The sequence below is a fragment of the Erinaceus europaeus genome, chromosome 7 (assembly GCF_950295315.1).
Source record: "Erinaceus europaeus chromosome 7, mEriEur2.1, whole genome shotgun sequence".
Lineage (NCBI taxonomy): Eukaryota > Metazoa > Chordata > Mammalia > Eulipotyphla > Erinaceidae > Erinaceus > Erinaceus europaeus.
In genome coordinates, this window is record NC_080168.1 from 46938936 (window position 1) to 46965747 (window position 26812).

Below are 26812 nucleotides of genomic sequence, written 5' to 3' on the forward strand. Positions count from 1 at the left end.
GCCAATCTGAATAACAACGGGTTTGGTGGGGTCAAGCAAATCTCCTTATTCAACCAAAACTAACTGATTTCTTTGTTCCAACATTACATATTAGTTACTAACACTGTATTCAAAGGCCTTCCAGTCCAGAAAGAGAAACAGATGGGCAAACACTTGTGTTATAGTCAACTAAATGATATGAAGGAAATAACAGCAGGGTATTTTATGGACACACTGGAGGATATTGATGAAAACCGAGGAAGGAATTAGAGAAGGCTTCTTGGAGAAAGTCACATTTAAGTTGTGATATAAAAACTATATAGAATCTTCACAAATTTTGGAAATAAGAAATGGAGATAACAAAAGACATTTCCTGACTTTAAGTGCTTATGATTCAAGAGGTAAAACAGATAAAAGGAATCTTTCAGAAACAAGGCCCCTAGTCTCTCCCACAACTTCACTATCACACTCTTTGTTTTCAATCTTGCTGGAGAGAACAGAATAGGAACTCAGAGATTAATTGAGAAACTGAAGAATGTGCTTCACACTCGGGCACATTCAATTTGTCTCCACTTGTTAAAATGGCAAGGCCCATTTTCCTTTCAGGAATATTCACCTTGTCCTTGAGAATTTCAGTTTTTTTGAGCCATGGGGGTTCTTAGAAGCTACCAAGTTCTGTCTTTCATGCAGAAACTGAGGTCTGGGTAGAGGAGGTGACCTTTTTTGCCCTTGTTGTTTATCATTGTTGTTATTATTATTGTTGTTGTTGGATAGGACAGAGAAAAACTGAGAGAGGAGGGGAAGACAGAGAGGGGGAGAGAAGGATAGACACCTGCAGACCTGCTTGTGAAGTAACCCCCCTGCAGGTGGGGGCCGGGGGCTCGAACCAGGATCTTGCACAGGCCTTTGCACTTTATGTTATGTACGTGTAACCAACTGTGCTACTGCCAAGCCCCATTTGGCTTTTTTTTTCCTTCTTCTTCAGTCTCTTTTTGTCTTCCAGAATGAACGTATATCCCTTTATATTAGTAAGTTTGGAATGTTTTCAAAAAGTATTAGATAATAATTTAGGAAAGGGAAGGGAAAAAAACACATGGGATAAACCTCTAGGGGATAGCAGAGCTGATTTTTATCATGAGAACTATTTAGTTAATGCAAGAGGAATTCTCCACGTGGTGGACATTGCACAAAGAGCCTCAGAAACAAACTCATCCACCCTTCTGAAGTTTAGATCAGAAATGTAGATTTAGAACCATGAGTGACTGGGCTTTCCATGCTCAGAGTGCAAGCAGTCATTCACAGGGAGGTGGGGCAGAGTCAAGGTAAGGAATGAGATAGCTGTTGCCCAACCTTGGCTCTGTTGATCCTTGGGCAAATTCCTTCACCTGTCTGAATCTATTTTCCTCATTTGTTAAGTGAGACTGGGTAGTCTTTGTTCTTATTTAGAACTTCTATGAGAGACTTCCTCATAGATTCCAGTACTTCTAACTTAATAGAGGCCGAGTTCCAGGGAAGGGAATATCAGGTCGGGATTTTTATCTTTTTTTAATCCTTCCCAGGCTTATAAATCTGTCACTGCTTTGAGATGTTAAGAGAAAAGTGAGAGAGTAGTATCTTCATTCCTTACTACTTGCCTTAAGTTGAATCTACCTAGCTTATGACACAGTCATGAAAAAGAAAGTCTTGCAAACCATTAGATTCATGAATACTATAATATCTTCTTGCTATGAGGTCTGCCTGCTGGAGCAGTGAGGAGATCCTAGTAGAGAGGTCTCCCTTGATAGAATTCATGGAATTTTCTTTTTTCTTCTTCAGGGTGAGGACTAAACTGGCCTTCAGATAACTGTGAAGTCAGAACCTCCCTCAGGTTTGACTCAGGCCACCTCCCAATCTAAAGGAAAACTGAGCTCCGAAGCCACTACATAGTCAGTTTAGGAAAGAGAGCAAGAGGAAATAAACCAAAAGACAATTTCATTCCCTTTCAGCTGGAAAAACAATCAGATGACTCTTGAGCTTATATAATTAAGTAGCTGCCAGTGTCAAATATTTCAGATGCTTTCTAGAAGGAACCTGCTGTGTGAAGTTGAAGTTCAAAGGTTACCTGCCTAATCATAATATTTTACCAAGGCTTCCCTTAGAGGACACTTTGGACCAGACCCTGAAGTGAACAGAAAGAAGAGAAAGCCTCTATCACATAAGATGCTTATCCAAAGTAGATTTGGTCTGGAAAGGCTTACAAAATCTTTCACATGACTTACACTCTGCAGGGATAACCAAAGCTCTCAAATCCCAGAAAGTATGCCCTTGTTCAACCTGGATACTTGGAATGGACCCTGGAGTGCCCACTGTTCAGAACCCAGTGGGCTGCCAGTCCTATCCATGTTCAGGTATCCTGGGAGCCACTTGTGTTTTCTGAGAGCTAAAAGCAGTATGGATAAATATCTAAGTTCTCAAAGTGCTTCTAGTGTGGTAGGGAGGAATAATATAATCATATCCCATGAAAAAAATGAGCAAAGTGTCAAAGTAAGCACTGAAAGAGGTTAAGGCCTCTGTGGATCAGGCCAAAGTTGAAGTTAAAGCAGAGAAATTCTTAAGAGCTGAGACTGGAGAGCTGGAAAAGAAGATCAGCTTCAGAACATATATATATGCTTTATATTAGAGAGGACAACCACATTAAAAACAAAGAAGTAAAAAAAAAAAAACACCCAGGGGGCCGAGTGGTAGCGCAGTGGGTTAAGCGCACATGGCGAGAAGAGCAAGGACCAGTGTAAGGGTGTAAGGAACCTGGTTCAAGACCCTGGCTCCCCACCAGTAGGGGATTCACTTCACAAGTGGTGAAGCAGGTCTGCAGGTTTCTATCTTTATCTACTCCTCTCTGTCTTCCCCTCCTCTCTCTATTTCTCTGTCCTCTCTAACAACAACAACAGCAATGGCAACAATAAACAACAACAACAAAATGGAAAAATAGCCTCCAGGAGCAGTGGATTCGTAGTGCAGGCACAGAGCCCCAGCAATAACCCTGAAGGCAAAAAAAAAAAAAAGTAAAAAAAAGCAGAATATCATAAAAAGTAAAACAGTTCTTTGATTTCTCTCACAATGAATTAAAAATTGGATAGAGACAAGACAAAACTAAGGGAACTACATTTTCTTTACAGCTGAGATTTTTAAAAGGGTAGGAAAAGACTTTAAAAGATATTCTTGGAAATACCAGTTCCAATAAAACGTTCTATTGCTGCCATTCTAATGTCACTTCTATGAGAGGCAACTAGAGGGTTTTCTGAGAGAAGCTGGACTTGCATTTCTGAGCAGTATTTAGAGGGTCTAGTTATTCCAGACTTCTAGCACTATAGCCAAAACATTCAAGGTTTTTTTTTGAAATGGAATAAATAGGGGGAGGAAGGAAAAGAGACGTGAGTAAAAAAAAAAGAAAGCTCAGCGCTTACACAGATCTAACTGTTGTTAAAGTCTAGGAAAGAAATGTCTAAAGATGAATGAGTGAACTGAACTCCTGACTGATGAACAAATTATGCCACCTTTTTGTGCTAGTTTTCTCATCTAGACATTACAAAATACTTTGTTTTTCCTATCTAAAAGGAGATGTTGTGATATAGTGAGGTGAAATCACAAGGTAGAATAAATACATCATTTAATAAAACAGTCATTGCATTATTTATTAGCAATTATCCACTACAACTAATAATCTACAAATCCTAGATTATTTTCCAGGATCTGGTTTTTGCCTCAGTTTCAATCAGTTTACCCTCAAGTTCTCAGAAGAAAGATGGAAATTTTGCCCTGGGAAGAATTACTATATCCTCCTGGTCTCAGGCTCAGTCCCCAGAACCCTCTTTCTATTCACATTTGCCACTTACTTTCTACTTATTATTTTTCTAATCACTTCAGGACTTTTGCACTTGCTGTTCACCCTGCTTGGGGCTCTTTCCTTCCAGAAGGCTGAGCCTTTCACCTCCCACATCTCAGGCTCTTACTGTCCCATAGAAAGTAGCGCCCTCCACAGACATTTCTAACCCATTCCTGCTTAGTTTTCTTCATAACACTATTACTATAGAAATTTAACAGCGGGGCGTGGGTGTGCTGATGTACCGCCTGCAAATTCCACGGGAGTAAAAAGTTTAATTTTGCTCAACCAAAGATCCAGAATAGTGTTTCAACTGACCTCGGAGGGGCAGTTGCTGGGGTGGGTGGTCGTTGATGCTGATTTGGGGCAGACTGCACTAGGGAAGCTGAATGGGCGTGCGGCATGGGTGCCTTACAGAGGGGGCCTACTCCGTTAGCTGGGGATGACGGAGCACCCCAGCCCACCCACTCTCGTGCCCACAGCGGCATTATTCCCTATAAGGATCTGATCTGTCCGGGGGCAGCCCCGCCCCATAGCCCCGTGCCCCCCGGCCCCTCCCCCTTTCGGAGGGCGATGAGGTAATGCAGCTCAGCCATTGGTCGCAGGGGGCGGGCCCCGGGCGCCCGAGAGGAGGGGTGTCCTAGGGGCCCAAGCTATATCACTGGACTGCAGGGCAGCAGCGCAGAGCGGGCAGTAGGCGGCCACTCAGAGAACTACTGCTCTTGCAGCTTTTCTGCTCCCGCAGCTCCTGCTCCTGCTACAGATCCTTCCCCAGACAGACCGCCTGCTAGTAGTCTTTCGCCAGCTGCCCGGGAAGCCTCGCTGCGCCCCATCCCATCCTGCCGCACACTCGGAGAGCAGCGCGCCACAGGCCAAAGTTGCCTAGTACTGCCAGGTGGGCGGGTGAGCTCGTGCTGCAGCAGCGCCTCCGCCAGCGGCTTGCACTGGACTTTGGAGAGGCGAACGGCAAACCCAGCAGCGGTAGCCGCAATGACTCCTTGGCTCGGGCTGATCGTGCTCCTGGGCAGCTGGAGCCTGGGGGACTGGGGCGCCGAGGCGTGCACATGCTCGCCTAGCCACCCCCAGGATGCCTTCTGCAACTCTGACATCGGTAAGTGTTCTTGGTGTCGCCAGTGGATCCCCAGTGTGCTGCTCTGTGACAGTGACACTGCCCTGGAGGGCGGGTGACACTCCTTTCTTTGCCCGGACTTGGGGTGGAGTGGGGGAGACTCAGTTTCCCCCGGGCTGGTGTCTATATAGCTGAGGGAGGATTCGATGCCTGCAGAGAAAGCCCACAGTGGCTAATGCACCCCTTGCGACAGTTACTCTTCTTTTAGGCATGAGGTCCTTATGGGGTCCTTTTGATGTGAAGAAACTTCCCCTTTTCATTGGGGAGGGTGGAAGGCAGGGGTGGGAGAGGTTTCTTAAAACTTTAATGCCAACTTAAGTGCTTGAATGTTGGATTTTTTAAAATTGCCTGTCATGTGCATAGAGAGTTACAGGAGAAACTTGAAGTTTTCTAAGTTTGCAGTCATCTTCTGCACCTATGAACTTCATTCTTTTCACTGAAAACCAGCTAAGTCCTTGCTTTTCAGGGCAAGTGCTCAGTGAGCAAGGGGGAAATGAGAAGAAAGCTGTGGGGTTGACCCTCCCCAGGAGGACCCATATTTGAGAGTGTTGGTAGCAAGCAGAAGCTGGTGTGTATGAGGGATCACTTATCGCACAGCTGTGAGAATTCACAGGAAGAATTTTAATGTGTGTGTGTGTGTGGGAGAATACACAATGGAGGATAAATTTGTTACCAAACGAACAAAGATACCAAGGGTCACATCACTGTGGTAATTTTAAGCTGGAGTTCATGCCTTGATAGAAAGACTATAAGATGTAGAACTGGTTTCTATTCAGGGCTTTGACTGTCCTGGGAGAACTTACTCAGGAGGGCTCAGGACACTTGTGTTTGGAAGCCAGACGTGGAGTAGTAGCTGGAAAATGTCTCTTCATTTCTTTCCTACTCATGAAGTCCCATTCAAGTACAGTGACACTGCTGTGTTTGCTGTGTGTATTTTTGTGTTGTCTATGCAGTGGTGTGTGTGTGGATTGGGCTGGTGGGATAGTCACTCTGCCTGGTTGATTCAGAGGTAAAGAATGGAGTGTGCATGTTGTAAGTACAGTTGTAAAGGGGAAGGAAAATTTCCACTGGATTCTGGGTGTGGTGGGCCTCCACAAGTGGAAACGAGGAGAGGGAGGAGACAGGAGCCTGGCCGAGGAAGGTAGCAGAGGTCCAGTGTTGCTGGTGGGCTAGGCAGAGTCTAAGAGAAATCAAGGAGGTGGCTGTGGTGACTAGAATGGCAGTTCAATTGGCAGGAGTGGCTGTTTGTGTGACCTAGGGTCACCCTATTTAGAGGTTTCCTGGGGCCAGAGCTGTATACCCTTCTTTCTCCCAGGAAGATTTGGCTTGTCTGGGTTTGTTAACTGGTTGGAAGGATCTTTTTTGGTTCTCTAAGACCTGGAAGGATTTTACCTCTTTTCCTTACTGCTCCTATTCAAATTTCACTTAACCTTTCCCTTCTCATCCTGTCAATGACACTCCCATAGGCTCAGCCTTGGGAGCTGATGATGGTGGCAGTGGTTCTGGTGTTGCATAGTGAAGAGCAGGCACTTGGGTTCAGAGGTTGACAGGTGCTTCAGGGAGCGCTCTTCTTCTCAACAATTATTAGGTGCATTCACTAGGATTTTTTGGCATGTGAGGAGAGGGAGAGGGAGACTTCTCCCTTGCCCTTGGCTTTGGAAAGGAAGTTCACCAGAGAACAGTTGTAAGAGATTCAAACAGACCTCTGCTTCCAATGGGCATGCTAAGATTTCCAGCTGTGGTCTCTGCTAATTCAGAAACTTTCTTGTAACTTCTGTAGATTTACTCAAGAATTCCTTCTTTCTCTTAGTAAACTGCCTAGAGAAAAATCTCAGTTATCAGGAAGTCATCAAAGTCCAGAACATTGTGGCCACCAAAGTAAAAAAGAAGCAACAAATCTTCTATGTGCTGGCACTGACCCAAAACTGCTCTGCTTGGGTTTGGTGCACTGCACTAGTGGCAGGATGAGATAATGCTTTTAAAAATGGGAGGTGTGGATGAGAGCTGTTTGCTGGGTGACTTCCTGCAGCCTTACAGTACGCAGATGGTGTCCAGTAGGTGGCTCTCAGCTTTCTTCACTCTGGCTTCTCTGCTTCCAGTCTGATTAAAGCTCTCTCCTTGAAGAGACTATGTCAGGAATGCTTATTCCCCTTATGCCCACCAGTAATGCTACAGGCCATTCATGATACCTGAGCCGGCCTGCTGGTTCCCTCTTCTGACATCTTCCTGGCTGATTTCTCTTGGTGGCTGGGGTCCATGTTGTCCAGTGTGGGCGTAGCAGACCTCTCTAAGGAGCCTCGCCATACATGGTCTTCTCTCTCCACTTTCCTCATTTACAGATGTTATTATTTTTTTCCTCATGCCCCCACCCCCTAAAGCCCTGGGGACTGGCACTGCTTTCTGGGTGAAGAGGAGTTAAAAGGTGTTTCTATGGCAACTGCAGGCCCTGCACCCTAATGAAGTGTTTAGGAGAAGAATAAACTACATACTGGCTTATAAAACATACTGTGAGGAAAAGAAAAGGACTTGGCAGAAGCCAGGATCTCAGTGCCCCCTCCCTACCTACCCATACTCCCCCTGAAAGTCCTGACAAAACCTTGACTCTGGAGGAGGTGTGGAGTAGAAATAAGGAATGTAGCCTTAACCTCCACAGGCACTTCTCTAGTAATTTTGTCAACTCAGGAAGGGACAGGCAGCGTAAAGAGCCTTCTGAAAATGTGTGTGTGTGTGTCTGTGCGTGGTGTTCTGCAGGTGGGATGGGGGTAGGGATGGTATGGCATGTCATCCAGCAGGGAGAGAGAGAAATTTGCTCCATCATGTCTAGTTCTTTTTGCTGGTCTCCTCTGAGAGAGGAGTGGGGCTGTAGGGTGGTGTCAGGGGCCCGTCCAAAATGTTTGGCAGAGATCAGTGCCAGTGAATTTTTTTGGTATTAGATCTGAAGTTGTGATATGCACATGCATGTGCACACAGATGGACTCTCTCTCCATCTCTCTCTCTGTCTCCCCCCCCCCACAATGTGCATTGCAACTTAGAAAATAAAATAGGTCAGGCTTCTGAGAAGAATTACTTTCACTTGAGGAGGAAATCCAGGCCATAGATCTCTTAAAAAGATGATAGACAGCTACTGTTGGACTGGAGGTAAGAAGGGGTATCTTAGATTTCTAGCTAGGTGCCCGCTACCCACAAATCCTGCACCCTTCAGTCACCTGGAAACTTTAAGAATAGGTTTTACACTCATTTTTTTTCAGATGTAAAACTCTGAAGCTGAAAGAGACTATGCTTGCCAAGGTCACCAGATTACTAAATGGTGAGGCTAAAATTCATCCTTTAAAAACTTTTCAACTCTCACCAGTGGCATTCAAAGTAGACATTGATTCCTTTCCTAAGACCCAAATTTAAGCGATGTGGATAGTTGAAGAATACTTGACTTATGACTTAAGACATTTCATTGAAAATAAGCCCAATTGGCCAGAAGTTTTTATCACACATCATTTTAGGGGAAGAAAAAGTTGTCTTTAAAATTACTATTATAGGGAGTCGGGCAGTAGCGCAGCGGGTTAAGCGCACGTGGTGCAGTGTGCAAGGACTAGAGTAAGGATCCGGGTTCGAGCTCCTGGCTCCCTACCTGCAGGGGAGTCGCTTCACAAGTAGCGAAGCAGGTCTGCAGGTGTTTATCTTCTCTCCCCCTCTCTCTCTTCCCCTCCTCTCTCCATTTCCCTATCTAACAACGACGACATCAATAACAACAATAACTACTAATAACTACGACAATGGCCAGCTCCTCATGGGGCGCGAGCGCTTCCACACTACGATCATCATCTCTGGCATTATGCTATTCCACTGCAGAATACTGTGCCCCAGTATGGTTCTGTAGCCCCCATGTCCACTTGGTCGATTCCAAATTATATTCCTCCATGAGGATAATTTCTGGAACCATCCGTTCCACCCCGGTTCCATGGCTGCCAGTTCTTAGCAACATCGCCTCGCCAGATATTCGTCGGGATGCGGCATCATCTAAGTTCATTTCCCACGTCTTCGCTTGACCGGACCTGCCAATATACGCGGATATCTTCGCCCACCCTGTCCAACGCTTGACGTCTCATCATCCAATCTGGTCCCCTACGCCTACACTGAACTTCTCTGTTCCAGTCTCTTGGAAACAGAGTTGGCAGTCAGCTGAGGTAAAGAACAAACACCTCATCACAGACCCCTGCAAGCGTCAACCCGGCTTTGACCTAGCACGTTATGATTGGGCCCTCCTCAATCGCTATTGAACAGGCCATGGCCGGTGCGCCGCTATGTTCCATTGCTGGGGAGCCAGAGACGACCCGAATTGCCCCTGCGGCTACAGACAGACTATGACCCACATAGTCAATGACTGCCACCTCTCCAGATTCAAAGGAGGTCTTGAAACTTTACATCAGGCTCAACCTGACGCTGTTGACTGGCTACGGAAGAAGGGCAAATGCTAGAAGAAGAACTACGACAATGAAAAACAACAAGGGCAACAAAAGGGAAAATAAAAAAATATATATGTAAAAAGAATTACTATTATATTATGGTGTTAAGTATAGAAAAATTAAAGAAACTTTCTAATATTCTTTGTTAGAAGATATCCCCTAAATCACCAATTCAAAAAAAAAATCAGTTGATCTCACTGAGGTCCATGGTGAAGTAAAGCCATTCCATGCATATGATGAGTGTGGTGGAAGGCTGGGTCTCTGATGTCAACCATTTCCCCTCCCACCTTTTAGTTTCCCTTTCACAGTCCCTGGATAGATAAGGCTAGAAAAGTGGCCACAGAAAAGTGGCTTGAGTGGAGGGATTTGTTTGCTTTGCAGGAACAGCAGGAATCATTCAGCACTACTGCTGATTGGCACATTCCAATAAGTCCATTAATTAAAATCAGAAACAACAACACAATTCTCCATTGCATTTGGCTTTTACCATTCTAGCCATCAGGGACAAGGAGGCCTCTTTTTCTTGCTTTTGTCATAATCCTGCCATACTTTGACTAACTCCTGGGTAGGTGACCTCCACTTGTAGTGCAAGGTGGTAGGAAGGCCACTAGAACTCAATGTAAATCCTTCTTCTGAGACTTCTTGGCTTTAGATTTAGTTTTCTCATTTCTAAAAGGGGAACAATACTTTTTATCACCTTGGTCCTTTTAATTATTTCTCACATTTAAAAAGTTATATACTAAATGAATACATTTTATGTCTAGAAAGAAGACATAATATGTATTCATTTAGTATATAACTTTTAAGTGTGTCTTTGTGTATATATCCATCCATCCATCCATCCATCCATCCATCCATCCATCCATCCCTCAGCCATATATCTTTACCTAAAATCAGATAAATGCAAAATCCTTGGCTGGAGAAATAGCTAAACTGGAAGTGCACTAGACTTACATGCCTGAGGTCCCCAGTTTGATTCCTAGAGCTGCATGCTATAGCTTCTCTCTCCCTTTCATTCTATTTTATGTGAAACACTCTTATATATAATAAGTGAAATAAATATTTACAAAATTCTTTTTGATTCTAGTTCCTTCCCCAGATCCTTTTTTCATATATGTGTGTGTGTGTGTGTGTGTGTGTGTGTGTGTGTGTATGGCATATTCTATATATAGAAAAATTATATAGTAGAAATATAAAGTATAAATTTAAAGTAATTCTTCCCTTAGAAACAGAAATAGTAGGTCAGTATAAGAAATGGAATATGATACATATCTGCTTTCTTTTAATTAAATAATGTATATTAGAAATAATTCTCAATTTATATACACAGAGATCTCCTACACTTCTTTTATGTATAGTATTCCATACGATGTTTTTAAAAACTAATATTATAGTGTAGCTACTATGTACCAGGCACTGTTTTAAGTAATTAACTGCATTAAATTCTCTCAACAGTCCAATGAGACACAAGCAATACTATTGTCTTCCTTTTATAGATGACAAAACTGAAGACTAGAAAAATTAGGTAAGAGGCTCGAGGTTATAGAAGAGCCTATATTTAAACCCCTGTAGCTTGAGTCTAAAATATATTAAATAAATTCAAATATTATACTATATCACATTATACTAGAATAACATTACATATTACTACATACTTCTATGCATATGTTATACATTATAGTAACAAATATGTCATAACTTATTTATTTCCTTATAGACATCTAAATCTCTAACAGTTTTCCATTCTTACAAAAATACCACAACAAATAATCATCATGCAATTTTTTGTTCAAATGTACAAACAGTTGCTTCCAACAAGTATGCAGTTGGAATTAGACTAAAGTGAATTCATTTTACATTTGTATGGTTGTAGTGTATGATTTGGGCTGCTTTACTAAATGGATTAAAATAGTTTATGTAACCCTTGGTAGATCACAATTCTTCAGTGTTCTGCAACTGAGCCTTTGATTTCATACTACTTAACTTTATAGGCTGGTCCATATATTTACTAGCCTTGTCATCTTCCAGAGTGCTGAATTTAGGGCTGGTAAATGGAAGAAGTAAAGGATATGCCCTGCTTTAGTTATATAACCTTTCAGAGAAGCTGACATGGGTTTTAGGATTTGTTCTTCTGTATTAACCTCTGACAGGCAGAAGTAGATGAGTATTGATTCTAACTAAGGGGACTCACTAAATAGCATGTGACAGGAGGTCAGAGGGTATCTATTCCAGCTGTAGTGGAACTAAGAGGCATTTTCACTTGGTTGCTAGATAATCAGTGTTTGGGGGAATGGAAATGGGCATTTCTTGATCAATTTATAAGTCATATACTTAGCTGAGCTAGTTTGACTGCCACAGAAAGGACAACCCATGCTGCTCAGCACCTGGTTCTGATTATGTTCACATAAACCATCTGACTTACCAGTGGCTTTTAGAGCTCAGAGAGTGGAGGCTAATATAATATTTGCTGATTGTTGGGGGTAGGGAGGGTGGGGACAGTAAGGAAAAGGTTTAAAAAAAAAAGCAGTACCAATTGGCCTCAAGAAAACTCAAGGTAAAGTTTAGCTGGTGGAAAAACAGTCCTTGGATGATGGTAGGGGTTGGAGCGAGGCTATGGAGAGGTGTGTGTGTGTGTGTGTGTGTGTAGTGGGCACCAGGGAAAGGGAGAGAGGAAATCCTGAGTAGACCAGAACCATTTCAGAAACAGAGACCTTAAATATTGCATGGCTGTTTTTTTCCCCTCTCTATACCCCTTCTACCCTTTGGGCTATCTCTCTGAATGAGGGCAGCAGGCATCAGATATACCAGCTGCCTGCAGAAAAGGGTTATTTCATTCATAAATCTTAGGGCTTCTTGAGATCCCTAGATTAAGGCTTTTGGAAGATAACTTGTGTCAGATTTCATGAGGACATGCTTTCCTGACTTCAGGGATCATCAATGTTTATCTTGCTTGCAATTCACAAGTTAGGAGGGACTCCTTTTGACCTATAATTCATTATCATGAGCAGATCTACAGTCTTAGAGGTTTAGAAACACACTAGTTCTTATGAGTTCTACTGCTTACAAGTTTAAGTGAGTGCTCTGGTCTGCCAAATCAGGGGAAATAGTAGTGTAGGTGAAAGTAGGAAATAGGGTTGGTGATTAGGGGGACTAATTCACAGAAAATGTTTAGTACAAAATCTGCTGTTGTAATTTTTACTTAAAGGGGGCCTAGCTTTAGGGCTGTGTTGTAACCTGAGACTTGAAAAGGGGCTTAGGATTTAGGCACTTAAGGATTCACAGCAGGGAGCTGAGAACAGGCTTAAACAATAGAAAGTTTTATTAGGATGAACCTGGTAAAAGGCAAAATAAGCAATTATCATCAGGGGTTAAGAGTATGCTAGGAGTGTACATAAACACCATTCCCACCATGTTCAGCGGGGAAGCAATTACAGAAGCCAGACCTTCAACCTTCTGTATCCCACAGTGAACTTGAGTCCATACTCTCAGAGTGTTAAAGAGTAGTAAAGCTATCAGGGGAGGGGTTGGTATATGGAGGTCTGGTGGTGGGAATTGTGTGAAGCTATAACCCTCTTATCCTATGGTTTTGTCAGTGTTTCCCTTTTATAAATAAAAAATAAAAAGAGTACGCTAGGTCCATAAAGTCAGAGTATAGTTATAGAAAGTTTAGTCCCATAAAATAAACAATTATTAGCTGAGGTATAGGTTGCTCATGGATGTAGGGGGGCCTAAAAGTTTACCGGCTAGCAGAGTCATACATGTTCAGTTCCCAGGAGAAGTAGCATGGCAGATACCTAGAGCATCTATGTCAAGATACTTCTAATCAGGAGAGGAAGCGGTGACCAAAGAGAGAGGGTTGCTCCAAGTCTTTGCTTTTTATACATTTCCTTGTGGCCCAGCCTCAGGCTGATATCATTCGTACACTAATAGTCCCAAAGTCATGTTGGGGTCACAATAATCTGCCACATGTTAGAATATCCATAAATATTGTCTTTTAGTAGTAAAACTATAGTATAGGCAGATTCCACATAATTAATCAAAGATGGATTATCTACAGCTTGATGGGCCCTACACCACTAGTCAGGTTTTGTAGTAGGCTATGTTATTTAGGTGTAAGGATCTTTGCACAAGGACAAAATCTTGAAATGACATGCCTCTCAGATCATATCACTATTCATAAGTAAAGAATGACTTATTGGAAAGAACTGATATTTTCATTATATCTTCAATAAGGAAAATGGGGTCCTGAGTATCATATGCAGAGAGCTGAGTTTTAGAATCATGTTTCTTTGACCGTTCCCTTAAGTCTAATGCTTTTCCACTTTGTCACCTCATCTCCCGAGACTAGAAAAATAAGCAACAAAGTTTCTTATTCTGTATTCTCTACTTCAGAATTTAGAGTCTTGAGTAGACTTGGTCTTATCTGATGATCACAACTGAGGAAAGCAGGTTGGTGAGAATCATCAGCCCCAAAAAGTGATCCAAAAGTGTGACCACTCAGCCAATACATGGAATTGGGATTGGAAACCATGTCTCTGAGGCCAAGTTCCAAATTCTTTTCCAGGGTGAGGTATATACTTCCCTTCTGGGTTGCTCCAACAACCTTCTCTCTGGTAGGCAGAGGCAGAAATGCTGTGGTAGCCAATGAGAAAATATGGAAAATAGATGGTGATACTGAACTTAGATGTCTATGTTGTAACACTTCCCCTTCCCACATACTATCCAGGGTGGAAGATGCAATGTGGTATAGGGGAGCAAGCACTGGCCTCAACTCAGGATACCAAGGCTCTAGTTTTAAGCCATCATCTGATTCTGGGATTGTCTTGGCAACATCAACTTCCTTGGATTTCTGGCTCTTATTTTTAAGATAGCAGGGCTGGCTCTATGTATGTCTGCATGCCCTCCCCCCACATATTTATGATTATATGTTCCTGATTGCCTCTTACATGCCAAGTATTTCTGATTTTATCTTTCCTTGGAAAGGGCTCTCTAATCTAATTGAATAATTGAGCACCTAAGTCCATCAGACACTTTTTGGGAGGCAACTTCTTTAGAAATATAGTCTATTAAGTTAAGAGCCAGGATCTCTGTGGTTGGAAAAGTGGATGAGGGCTTCAGCTGAACAAAACCACTAATGAGACAAGATACTTTATCAGATGACATATCTAACCAACACACTTCCTGTTGGAGCTGAGCTGATTTGCCCAACAGACAGCAAACCTTATAGACTTAGTTGATGGCTAGAATTAAAAGTCAAGGTCACTTTGGTGTCTGATATTGATCACCAGAGGGCTTAGTAAAATTTTTTTAATTCCATTAACACCATTACTGAAGTTGATGAACAGGTTCAATGTTCATCAAAACAAAACCTTCCGATCCATCTACCTCAAGAGTTCTATGCTCCCGAGTCTCAATTAATATCTTAGTAGCTTGGCTTAACTATCTGTAGCTGAGACTTCTTTCATAGAGGACTAGCTTGGATGAGTACAAGTGATAAGATGTCCATGAGCTTATAGAATCTTTGTTTACACACGAGGAGGGGTTTGAAAGAGCCAGATAGACCACATTATCCATGGGACAATTACAGTCTACTCTCCCAACAACAGGATAGAGACCAAAGAATAAAAGAACTCAAAGGTATAGCCTCCAAATACAAATATTCACCAGAAGATCTGAAAGACATGAGAGAGTCTTAATATCCCACACTATTTACAATAGTTTTAAAAATTACTTATTTTCATGAGAGAGAAAGAGAGACCATAATACTGCTCAGCTATGGTAATGCCTGGAATTGAATTGGTATCTCTGAAGCCTCAGGCATGAAAGTTAGATGTGTTACCAGAGTGCTATCTCCCCTGTTCTGGGGTACAGTTTTGAGCAAAGTAGTAAAGGCTTCACCTGAAGCAGGCAGATGCAGACGTAGGGTTCAGTTCTTTTTAATGGATTCTCTCTTGGTCTGGTTTCCTCACCTGCCAGCAAGGTTATATCACAGAATCTGAATGTTTGCATATTCAATATAATAACGACTGCATACATCTACTGGTCTACTGTTTTTTCCTTTGGAGGAACAAATGGGTATCAGAATTATTTATATACTTTAATACAAACAGTACAACTGTTGAGTAAATGTGATGACAGCTAGCAATCCATATTTGACTTTGGAATAGGGGAGGAAATAGAAATAGTATGGCAACTATGGTAAACCAAAGAGTTCATGTGCCTTCTGAAGGAATACCAGAAATTGGTCTTAATCTTTCCCAGTGGGATTTCGGTGCTACATAATCCTAATCTACTAAGATAAACTGAAAATCCACATTATGCTGTGAAATATTTTATTTAAATGTCAGCTCCATTAAAAAGAAATACATCTTTTATGCCTGAGATAATTTCCCAGCACTACCATAAACCAGAGCTGAGCAGTGCTCTGGCAAAATAAAAAGCAAACACAAGAAACACATATATACATGTGCCCCCCTCCAAAAAAAAATAAAAAAGAAAACAACATGTTTCTGGGCCAGATTCAGCCTTATGGGTTAATGGTTTTGTGAACTTGAATGACCTCTTGAGTTTCCTTCTACTATAAGATCTCTGAATGAATCAAACCACATGCTTCTTTTTTTCAAGCCAAATGATGTACTCTTGCCTTCTTTATCTCCAGAGATTGTTGGTTATATGCTTATCATCACACTCTGTATGCTTTTTTTGTATACTATCACACTTTGTATACAGGTCCTAGAACTGGAATGGTTACTGCCTAACTCAAACCTTGACTCCATTACTTGGTAGCTGTATCATCCTGGGCAAGTTAACCCCTTTGAGTCTTGTTTTCTGCCTGCAAAATGTGCATGAAGTCGTAAAACTTTTCAGGATTGTGGGGGAAGTCATTGAGATAACGGGAATCACAGGTCTGGTCCAATGCCTGGCATGTAATAAGGGTTTGATAAATACTAGCCATCAAGTTCTTGACAAGTGGGGTCTCTCCTTGGAAGATAAACCACATGGAGTATGCATGTGATGAATAACTTGAATGAATAAGGACATTTGAGGAAGAGGACATTCCAGCTTTTCCAGGCAGTGGATTTAGTTCTCTCAGAGAGGAAAGTCAGTTTGACATGTTGGAGCTGACCAACTCAATAGGAAAAGAATCACTACGAAAGCATGCATACTAAACAGTGGTTTTTACCTTAGATAATAAAAATGATGGCCCATCTTTTTCTCTTTCTTTCTTTCTTTCTTTTTTTTTTTTTTAACTGGGGGGGATTAGTGGTTTACAGTAAATACAATTGATACATGTGTGAAATTTCTCAATTTTTCTGCAAAACACTCTTGCCAATCCTTTTCTAATAGAGAAGACAAGAGTAAGTTTGGAAAAGCAGAACAAAGACGAGGAGCCCCAGGCACTAATACTGTGTGGTGCTTTGGCAACTTGGCAGGCTTGATTTATTCAGAGGCCCTTTAAAGTCACATGAGATTCCTGGAGGCTCTTACAGTTTAATATCCCACCTGGATAGTTACCATCTGTATCTTATTTTGTTTAAAAAAGTTAAACCCAAATAGTTTGAATTCCTTCCCTATTCCTCAGAGAAGAGCCTTTCTGAGATATTCACAGGCTAGGACACAGGAAAACTCAGAAAAGCAATGCTCAGCAGAAATAATATCATAGACTATGAATATGAGCCAAGCATACAGTTTTAAAATTTCTCATAGCTTCATTTGTAAAGGAGAACAACAGGTAAACTGTTAATGCTGTTCTTAACCCAATATAGCCAAAATACTTTCACTTTAGCGTGCCAGCATTTACAAAATTAGTGAAGTTTAAAAATAACCCTACAGGTCTATTTATTACAACTTGAGAAACATGGGGGGGGGGAGAGAAAGAGAGAAACAGTACTTAGCATTACTTGAGTATATGAGATGCCGGAGATCAAACTCAAGTCCTCAAGAATACAAGTCCTACATTCTACCCCTGAGAAATCTCCCAGCTACTAAAAAAAGTTTTAATTAAGTTTTTGAAATTCAATATGTATTTTACACTCAAAGTAGATCTCAGTTTGGACTAGTTACATTTCAAATGCTTCATAGTTGCCCCGTTAGTGGCCACCACATTAATAGAACAGTTCAGGTTCAGATGATATTTGTAAATGGAAGGCATCTTATTTTCCTCCTCCTAGATGTCTCAATTGTTATGCATAGAGTTCTGAGGAAATAGGCAGTGCCCTTGGACTGATCAAACCTCTGAGGCTACTGACTTAGTCTCATAGCCACCCAAGGAGGTAGCACTCACTTCTATTATATAGGTGAAGAACTCTGGGCTTAGAGGAATTAAATACTAAACCAGCTAATGTTTATTTGACAGCTATTCTAAATATTTTAGAAACATATGTTCATTATATTATTTCCTACATACTACATTCCACTGAACAGAGAAGACTGAGAGGAGCTAAGTAACTTTCCTAGAATGCAGTAAGCATTTGGTAGGATCAAGTCTTGAGCCCAGAATGTTTAGTCCCACTCTTCATCATAAAGTATGCTTAAGGTCAGGCTGGAGGAGATATAGGTCAGCAGTAGAGCATTGGACTTGCAAACCTGAGGCCCAAGATTCAATTCCTGGTACTACATATGCCAGAGTGGAGTAATACCTTGTTTTCCCCCACATATTCTCTTTATAAAAGTAAATAAATAAATCTTAAAAAGTTATGCTTAATATAACTGAGTCATATAATAGCAAAGCTAGAATTTGAATGGTATGTCCCTTACATGGTGCCAGTTTGTCTGTCATTGTCTAGGTTGTTTTTCTACTAACTTCTAGCTTTTTTTTTTTGGCTTTACTTAGTCCTGACAGAGAGGTTATGGACTCCAGCACTGATAGAAGAGTCTGGGCAAAGAAGACACATATCCTCTGGTTTGGCTAATTTTCAGGCTGTCCTAGGCTGTCCACGAAGGCCAAATTCCTGGCTCAATGAAGAAGACTGGGGTGGGAGCAGAGAACACTTGTCCATTCTGCGTTCCAACTTGGGTGAAGCAAGTGTACCAGGTTGGAAAGATGTATGCTTCTAATTGCAGGGGAGTAGGCTGGAGGGATTAACACTCTTTAAATAGACACCAGGAAACTAAGAATAGCCTTGCTGCCTGGAAATGGTAGGTATTCCTGACCATAGTCATTCCACTTATTAGATGTTCAATAAATGGGACTAAACTGCAGGTACTGGAGATGGATCACTGGGGATCCTTGAGCCAGTATGACTGTGCTCTATATACAAAGAACTTCAGACTGAGGTTATCTGAGTCTCTTTGAGTGTTGGAAACCGATGTTAATTTCTCTATTCTTGGCCTTGAGGCCAAAGTTTTTATTTTTGGTTAGGATAAGCAGAATGCTAGGGAAATGGACAAGTTTGCTCTGCTTTTCTCTTATTTCTGGCTTGTCTGTTACTTCACCAGGCTTGAAAGATAAGAATTACTTCTTTTTGTTCCATTATCATAACAGTAGTCTTCCCTAGAACACTTTGTACACTTCAGTTTCTCAGTTGTAACATTGTGAGCTTCCAAGTTTCTCATTAGACCTTGATCCATACTCTTATCTCAGTTCCTTGGTCCTTATTGCATGTTATTTCACTGTTTAATTCAGAAGAACTGAGGTTACTTTCTAGAATTTATTATTCTGTATTTAATTAGGTGAGATGGGAGAACATGCCAGGGAAAATTTTCTTGCATTGTGGGAAAACCCAAAGTAGTGTTTTCCAGAGTGTGATCCTTTGACCAGCCTTGAGAAGTATTCTTTTGGCCAGCACATTCAGCATACTGAGGGAAGCTACTTTCTTCTCTTATAAATAAAATGACTTTTAGCATAGTAAAGGCTTGAAGAAGACCTGTGTTATAGTAATCTGTTAGCTCTGTTTAATCTGTGTTTCCCAAATATATCTAATCAAATAATTATTTTTCTAAGAGAAAAATATACCCATATGAAAATTCTGAAAATAGTTATTACCCATTTGCCTGCCTTATGATCTCTGAGAAGGGAGGGGGGAATTAAGAAATTTACAGCAAAGATTTGCTTATCCTGGGCTGTCAAACAGAAATCACTGGATCAGTGTGAATGATAGGGGCAGAAGAAAAAAGAAGGGATTCTTTTTTTAAAGTTTTTTTTTTTTTTAAAAAGAGTGATTCTTTTTTTAAAGTTTTTTAAAAAATATTTATTTATTCCCTTTTGTTGGCTTTGTTGTTTTATTGTTGTTGTTACTGATTGTTGTTGGATAGGACAGAGAGAAATGGAGAGAGGAGGGGAAGACAGAGAGGGGAGAGAAAGACACCTACAGACCTGTTTCACAGCTTGTGAAGCTACTCCCCTGCAGGTGGGGAGTCAGGGGCTCAAACCGGGATCCCTACATTGGTCCTTGCACTTTGCGCCACGTGCGCTTAACCTGCTGTGCTACCACCAAACTCCCTGGAAGAGTCATTCTTATACCCAAATATTGAAGAATCTGTTATATAAAATAACCAAGAAATTATTTTTTAAAAACCCCAAATATAATAATTATGGTCATAATTTACTAGTAGGTCATTATTCTTTCAGTAAATAAATGCATTTTGATCAAAAGTTATTATAAATTCAGAGTTGCTATTAAATATTTAAACATGTATTATGATAGTAATCTATATCTGAAAATTGAGATACTGAGAAAATACTTGGTATATGTGGATTTGTGGATTTGCAGTGCAGATCATGAACCATGAATATATAGAATATGTGGAAGAAAGTGTCTTCTAGGGAATTTCATCTTTAGACCATAGGCATAAGGAATAAACTTTTTTACTGATTAAAATGAATGTAAAAAGAATCACTTATATGTTCAAAACTTGTTTTATGATATTACTTGACTTAGTTCTGTGTGACCATGGGATTTTTAAATGCTAGGATTTTATTTATACTTTTAGAGTCTGATGGAAGAAAAAAGTGACTGGTACAAAGGTGAGGTATTTATATCTTGAAGTACAGGTATTATGGAAAAAAGTTCTGGAGTGTGTGTCCCCAGCCTTGGTCCTCAAGTTATCATAGCCTGAGTTCTTACTTCTCTGATAAGTACTCCTCTCTTATATGATTAGTACATTTCATAGACAGGAGAGCCTCTGAGATTATGATAAAAGAATACATACAAATTTCTAGAGTCTTTGAAATACTCCTAAATGTCACTTGTAATCATTACTCCTCCCCCAATTCACTCCCATATTATGTGGTATATCTAGTACATTCACATTTGAACCATAAGTGTTTTGGCTAGTCAGGGTCCTGAGGAGCAGCATGGGGATATATAAAAAAGGCCATTGAAAGAAGAGCCCCTGGGCCTGCTTCTGCGTTGTCTGGCTGTGAATTCTGGGTGATCCACCTCAAAATGGTTAATGAGAAATCTTGGGTCTTAAGCACTGAACATTCAGACTCTGGTTTCAAGACTATTTAAAGGAAAATGGGAATAAGAGAACAGCACAGGGACTAGTAGAGGTGAATTACTAGGTGTTTGCTCACCCTACTTTCAGAGTTGTTCTCTGGCTGTATGCACCTGGCCGAGCTCCTGTATCATTAACTCCAGTGGGCAAGGTTCATGTGATTGTGGCCAGACTGAAGAAAAGCTTTAGGATGAAAAAGTGCCACCTGGGCCTGAAGAGGAGGCAATGGCTAGCCAGCCAGTGGCAGGTGGAAGCTCCGAGGATAGAAGGAATGTGCACTGGGAAATATGTCATGGGGTCTGACACATGCCAGGCAGTCAGTGGGGTCACTTGGCCCCTGACCCTCCTTCTTCTCGCTCCCCTCCTTCATAATTTCCCATTTCCTGCCTCCTTCTCCTCTGACACAGCTATAAATAACCCCTGAGACTGGCCTCTGGGAGTAAGTATAGGTGAGCCAGAGGAAAGTGGAGGACAAGGTGGAGCTTGCCACTTGGCCAGGGAGGCACTGGGTTTCAGGTTGCTCAGGGGAATTTTGTTTTCTTGGGGTATTTTCCTCACTAGGGAGTGAGGTAGTAGAAGGGGAAATAACCTGTTGGTTTGAGGATGCTTGGTGTCCACTGGACTGCTGCTGGGTTACTCTTACAAGGAGCTGCCTCTTTGTTGACTGCAAACACCTAGTCACAGGCTGGAAAGAGTCTAACAGAAGGTTCTTCAGAATACTCAATTTGGACAATTGAAGACCCACAGGAAGCTCATTCATGTGCCCCCACTCCCCATTACAACTTGTTTTCAGAAGTTCAGAAAAACAAGGATTCTAGAGTTCCCAGCGTATCAACTTCTTTGTACCCCACTCAACAACTTTATACCCCACAACACTTTGTACCCCTCAACTTCTTTGTACCCCACAGACTTTCTTTTTCTTCCTGTTGGACCAAGAAAGGTCTTATAACTATGATAGTTTTCTTTTGTACCATTCTACCACATAGGTTCCCCAGACACAAATCAGTTTAAGAGCAATGGGACCTTGGAGGAATTCTTCTGCTTGGTGTATGATGTAGACTGTCAACACCCAGAGGGGGTGCTTTTTCCCCTGATTCAAAGAAGGTGTAGTTTAGATGTTGCTACTGGCCCTGCAAAGGCAGTGAGTCATACCTCTTACCTAGCCTGGCCCTCATAGAGAGAGGCTGGCTCTGTCCCCAAGGTGTCCTCACTTTCATTCCCTCTGGACATCACTACAGATCATTCTCCAGCATTCCTTCTTTCTCTAGTGTGTGTGTGTGTGTGTGTGTGTGTGTTTGTGTGTGTGTGTGTGTGTGTGTGTGTGTGTATTCTTATTCTATCTATCTCCCCATTGTGTTGACATCATACAGTGGCTTGGCAAACCAGAGTCTAGGGACAAGATCTGGCATCAGGAAATAATTCAGGCATTTTCCCACCAGAGATTTTGATAGGACTCTGTGCCTGTATGATTCCACTACTCCCAGAAACTTTTTATTGTTCTTTTTTTCAATATTCAGAGTTAGCTTGAAAATTTTCCTGACTCATGTATCTTGCTTCTTTAATGTTACAGCTCAGAGATGAACGTGGGACTCAGATAATTCAAACCCTAGTATTGCCAGGATCAGGGGAAAGTTGGGGTGTTATTCTGGTGGAGTATCACAGAAGCTTGTTCACACCTCTCTGTAATTCCTGTCTATAGAATTTTACTTCTTGGGAGCAGGAAGGAGACTTACTGCCTACTTATTAGATGAGAATGCTGTATGAATGATAAAGAGGCTAAGCAAGTTTTTCCAGACATTGCTAATGAATCTTATCACTGCTCATTTCATAGGTGGTAAAAATTAGGGAGAGACATGTTAATTTGCTTCAGGGCCTCTGAGTCAAGTACAACCAGTCATAGAACTCCAGGTGACCACATTCTCCTCCAGTCCTCAACCCACCACTTCATACTATTTCTGCCATATGGGTGGTTGGAGAGACAATGCACAGTGCTATAGTGAGACATAACTTAGAATCAAGGAGACTTGAAGATGGATCTGCCTTTTACTCACAGGATAAATGTGACGAAAATAGAAATTCTGAGCCTAGATTTTTCTCAATTGCAAGTGGGAAAAGGCCCCATTTATAGTGAAGGTTGGTGTGAAAATGGATTAGAACTACCAGCAGTGCTAGGGGCTCTCAGCAAATGTGAAAGTAAAGCTGAATTTTAAGAGCATGTTCTTTTTTTTTTTTTTTCAAATGAAAACCCACTCTCTCCTGCAAAGCACTATGATGTCATCAGTACTACACTTATTAAAACAGAAGTCAATAAAAGGCTGTGTGTTTTTTTGTGGAGGTAGGACTTATAAAAAGGAATATAATGGAGAGAACAAGGAGACATTGATGCATTTTTGAATAATAACAGCCATTTGGTAGAAAATATTTAAATACATACATAATGCATTTATATTATTATAGAATAATAATATGAATGTGGATATAGATACTGAGAGAAAAAGTATGTATCAGTGCTAATTATCTCTGGATTTTGGAATATAGAGGGGGGAACTTTATTGTTGACAAGTGTTTTCTAGAAAATAAAATATCAAAATTGTGACACATTATTTTTATAATCAGACAAATTATAAATCAGACAATCATTACACCTCTTTGTAATCCCTGTCTATAGAATTTTACTTTTTGGGAGGAGGAAGGAGACTTAAATACCTACTTATTAGATGAGAACGCTGTATGAATGATAAAGAGGCTGAGGAAGTTTCTGGTGGGGAAGTAAGGACTCTGCAGACCCCCTGGATTAGGAGTTAGAATACTGCAGTGAGAAGCCTACAGAAGCCTGTTCCCCTTTCCAGGTGCACATCTTTGGCTCCTCTGGCTAGGGATTGGGTAGGTGGGGAGAAGGACTCTTAATCTTATGGCTGGTCCCTGAAAGTCCTGAGCTGGATTCCCTCCATTTCTGATGTACCTACAGGGAGTGGGGCCTGCTGAGATTTACCAAAGGAAGGTAGGAGTGGTGTTTCCAGTTGGGGCTTCATTTCTAAACAGATGAACCACATTTGCATTTGGGGTATTGTTAAAGAGAGTCAGTCACTTCTGAGAATGAAGCATCCTTGTTGCATGCACCCTAGCCAAGGTCTGGTTGGTTTTCTCAGAGCTGGCCAGGTTGGATGGGTAGAATTAGGGATTGGTTGAGTCACCACCATCAGGAATAGCAATGGAAGAGGAAAGGAGTTGCCAAGAGAACTTTGGCTGTGAGAGTTGTTGGGCTGTAGATAGGCAGTCTGGTGACTGGCTGACTGAGGCCAGAAGAGACTTGGTATATTGTCACAGGGAAGGAGTAGTTTGGTATGTTGTCACAGGGATGGACCTGGTATGCAGTCCTAATGGAATCTCCACTCACACATCAATGTTTGTAGGCAAGTCATTCTAACTCAGAGTCCCATCTGAACCACCAAGGAAAGGTATAAGTCCTAAAATCTCTTGCCATAGTTGTAGGGGATGATCTTTTCACATTCATGATCACTGAGGAAACTTCACCTGAGCCAACTGTTTCTTTGGCATTGGGGCAAATCGATTGCTGTGGTTTTGCTGAGTAGTGCTTCGATGAAGTGTCTGAGTAGTGTTTGGATCAGGAAAGAGCAAAGCATAAAGCAGCCATGTGCTATGTTGAATTCTATGGTCACAGGACTGGAACCAGGGGGAAACAGCAGATCCCTGGCTGAAGTTCACTTGGGAATCTAGATAGGAGACTGGCTAAATATTTTAAAATTCAAAGGATATATGTATATACTTTTACATAGCACAATATAATATTAAAATGTACATAGTTTTATGCCCCAAACACTGAATTACATCAGTTAAAGGCATGCATTTATGTTGCAAATATATGCCTATACACACATAGAAGGAAGTTACTTTTATTACGTGAATGGGTTATTAGGATGATTTTCTTCCAAAGAAACATTCTGTTTCCTCTCCTTTCAATGGCCTTCTTTTGCTTCAGAAGCAGTGTTTGAGGCAAATGCCTTTGATACTGAGCAAAGAGAGGGGAAGGCAGTTTGTTTTCAGTCTTTCACTAAAAGGGATGCACCCTACCTGGGCTGCATACTAAAACTGCCCCTTACATGTAGAGAGATTTTGAAAGTCAAAAGGGATATGTGGAAGGCAGGAAGAGGCCTTGTTTCAGGTGGTGGCCTCAACTAGAGACATTATGGCATGAATGATTTGGCTCCTCTTATAAACATGCCTGCCCTGACACGTTTACTTAGACCTTGTAAAAACTATGAAATAACAGGCCAAATCCAACGAGGCAGGAAAGGGATAAACTCAGATGGAATTTATCTCAGGCTTGATCACTATGAGGAAAAGATAGGGTCTATGGGTGGTGAGAGGGTAAGGGAAGGTAGGAGTGAGTATCCATACCTAAGGTTCCCTTAGTCATGCTCAGCACAGAGAATTAAGGTATCTGAGTAGTCAGTCCCTGGGTGGAAAGGGTTTGCTGAACTCAGTTTAATTAATACTAGAATTATAGGCTTAAAAGCTGGTGGTGACTTCTAGATTAGAGGAAATGATCAAGTAAGTCTGTTAAAAGGTCAGGCAAATAGTTCAGCAGGTCAAACAAAAGACTTGCAGATTAAAGCCTTATTTTTAATCCTTAACTTACATATGCCAGAGCTGAGTGGTACTCTGATCTTTTTCCCACATATCAATAAACAAATAAATAAAAATTTTAAAATGCATGTTAAATATGTGTATATATAGATGCTTGCATATGTGTATATATTAACATTTCTATCTACACATACACAAATGTAAACACTGAAGGATGTTTATCACAGTTGTTTATAGGAGCGCCTAACAGACTGTTGTACATCTCAGCAACTAAAAACAATTCAGTTATTCAAAGGAATGAGGCAATATGGATTAACCTATTATGATGGAAAAAACCAGATCAGTGAAAAGTATGTTCTATATGATTTTTTTTTCCCTGCTGCAGTTCATGATCTCCATGCTGCTACCTGTATGTCTGACAGTGGTATCATGGTCCCTTTCTCTAGCTCTACCCCAGATTTCCTAGAGGCAGAGATGGGATGAGAAGTCAAACCTCTGGCTTCCAAGCTGGTGTTCCACACCCCTGGGATGAAGAAAGCTGGAACCTATAATGCTTTCAAACTCAATGCTCTGAGTCCTGGGATGTATTATTCTCTGAGTGCCAGAGTTTCATAGGTCATGGTCCTTGCAGAGGGTTAGTCTGAAATATAAAATATCCCTAAGTAATCAGATCTTCAGCTCTCCAGCTCTTTCCTTCCCAGTACTGAATGGAAGGCCAAAAGATATGGGCTCTTGCCAGGAATTCATCCAGTGAGTGTGCACCACAAAGTGTCAACTTCTCCACATTGCTGGGTGTTAACTTACCCCTGTCCGGCACCAGCAGCAAAAGCAAAACCAGGCGTGGCTGAGGATTTAAATATGTGAATTCATCATGGACTGGACAGCTGCATAGCTCAGGCAGGGCAGAACCTGCTGCTCTACCCTATTTCCTTGAAATCCATACAGGAACATAGTTCCAAATAGCTGGGTGCCAGGCTCTGCAAGCTCCTACTTGCAAAAGTGAATTATAAAACATGTGAGGATACATGTCTCCTCTAATACCTCTGGACTTGCCTAGGTGTCAGCGTAAAACTCATGGACACACTGACACTGGAAGGTGGGTAAGGAATGGGTGATTAGACTATCACTAGCTCTCTTGTGTTCACTCCAGTCTCCCCTGCAATTCATTTCCCCAAACAAGCCAGAGAGCCTTTTTTTTTTAAATGTCAATTTAAAATTCAGATTTCAGCAATGCCTGCTGAACGTCACCCATTGCCTTTCCAACTTCTTGGACTTCTAGAAGATTCTTTTGGGATTGGGCTTTGTCTCCCTGGCCTTGTTGTAGCCACATTAATCTTT

General features: G+C 41.4%; 2 protein-coding genes across 2 annotated transcripts in view; one reads left to right on the forward strand and one right to left on the reverse strand.

The window, feature by feature from the left end:
• SYN3 (synapsin III) overlaps positions 1-26812 on the reverse strand; it is a 505196-nt gene that overhangs the window by 315797 nt on the left and 162587 nt on the right. The window lies entirely within an intron of this gene.
• TIMP3 (TIMP metallopeptidase inhibitor 3) overlaps positions 4508-26812 on the forward strand; it is a 56756-nt gene continuing 34451 nt past the window's right edge. Inside the window, exon 1 of the mRNA XM_007540048.3 lies at positions 4508-4949. Within this exon, the coding sequence (XP_007540110.1) occupies positions 4829-4949 (121 nt within the window). The 5' untranslated portion in view covers positions 4508-4828. The remainder of the gene's footprint in view (positions 4950-26812) is intronic.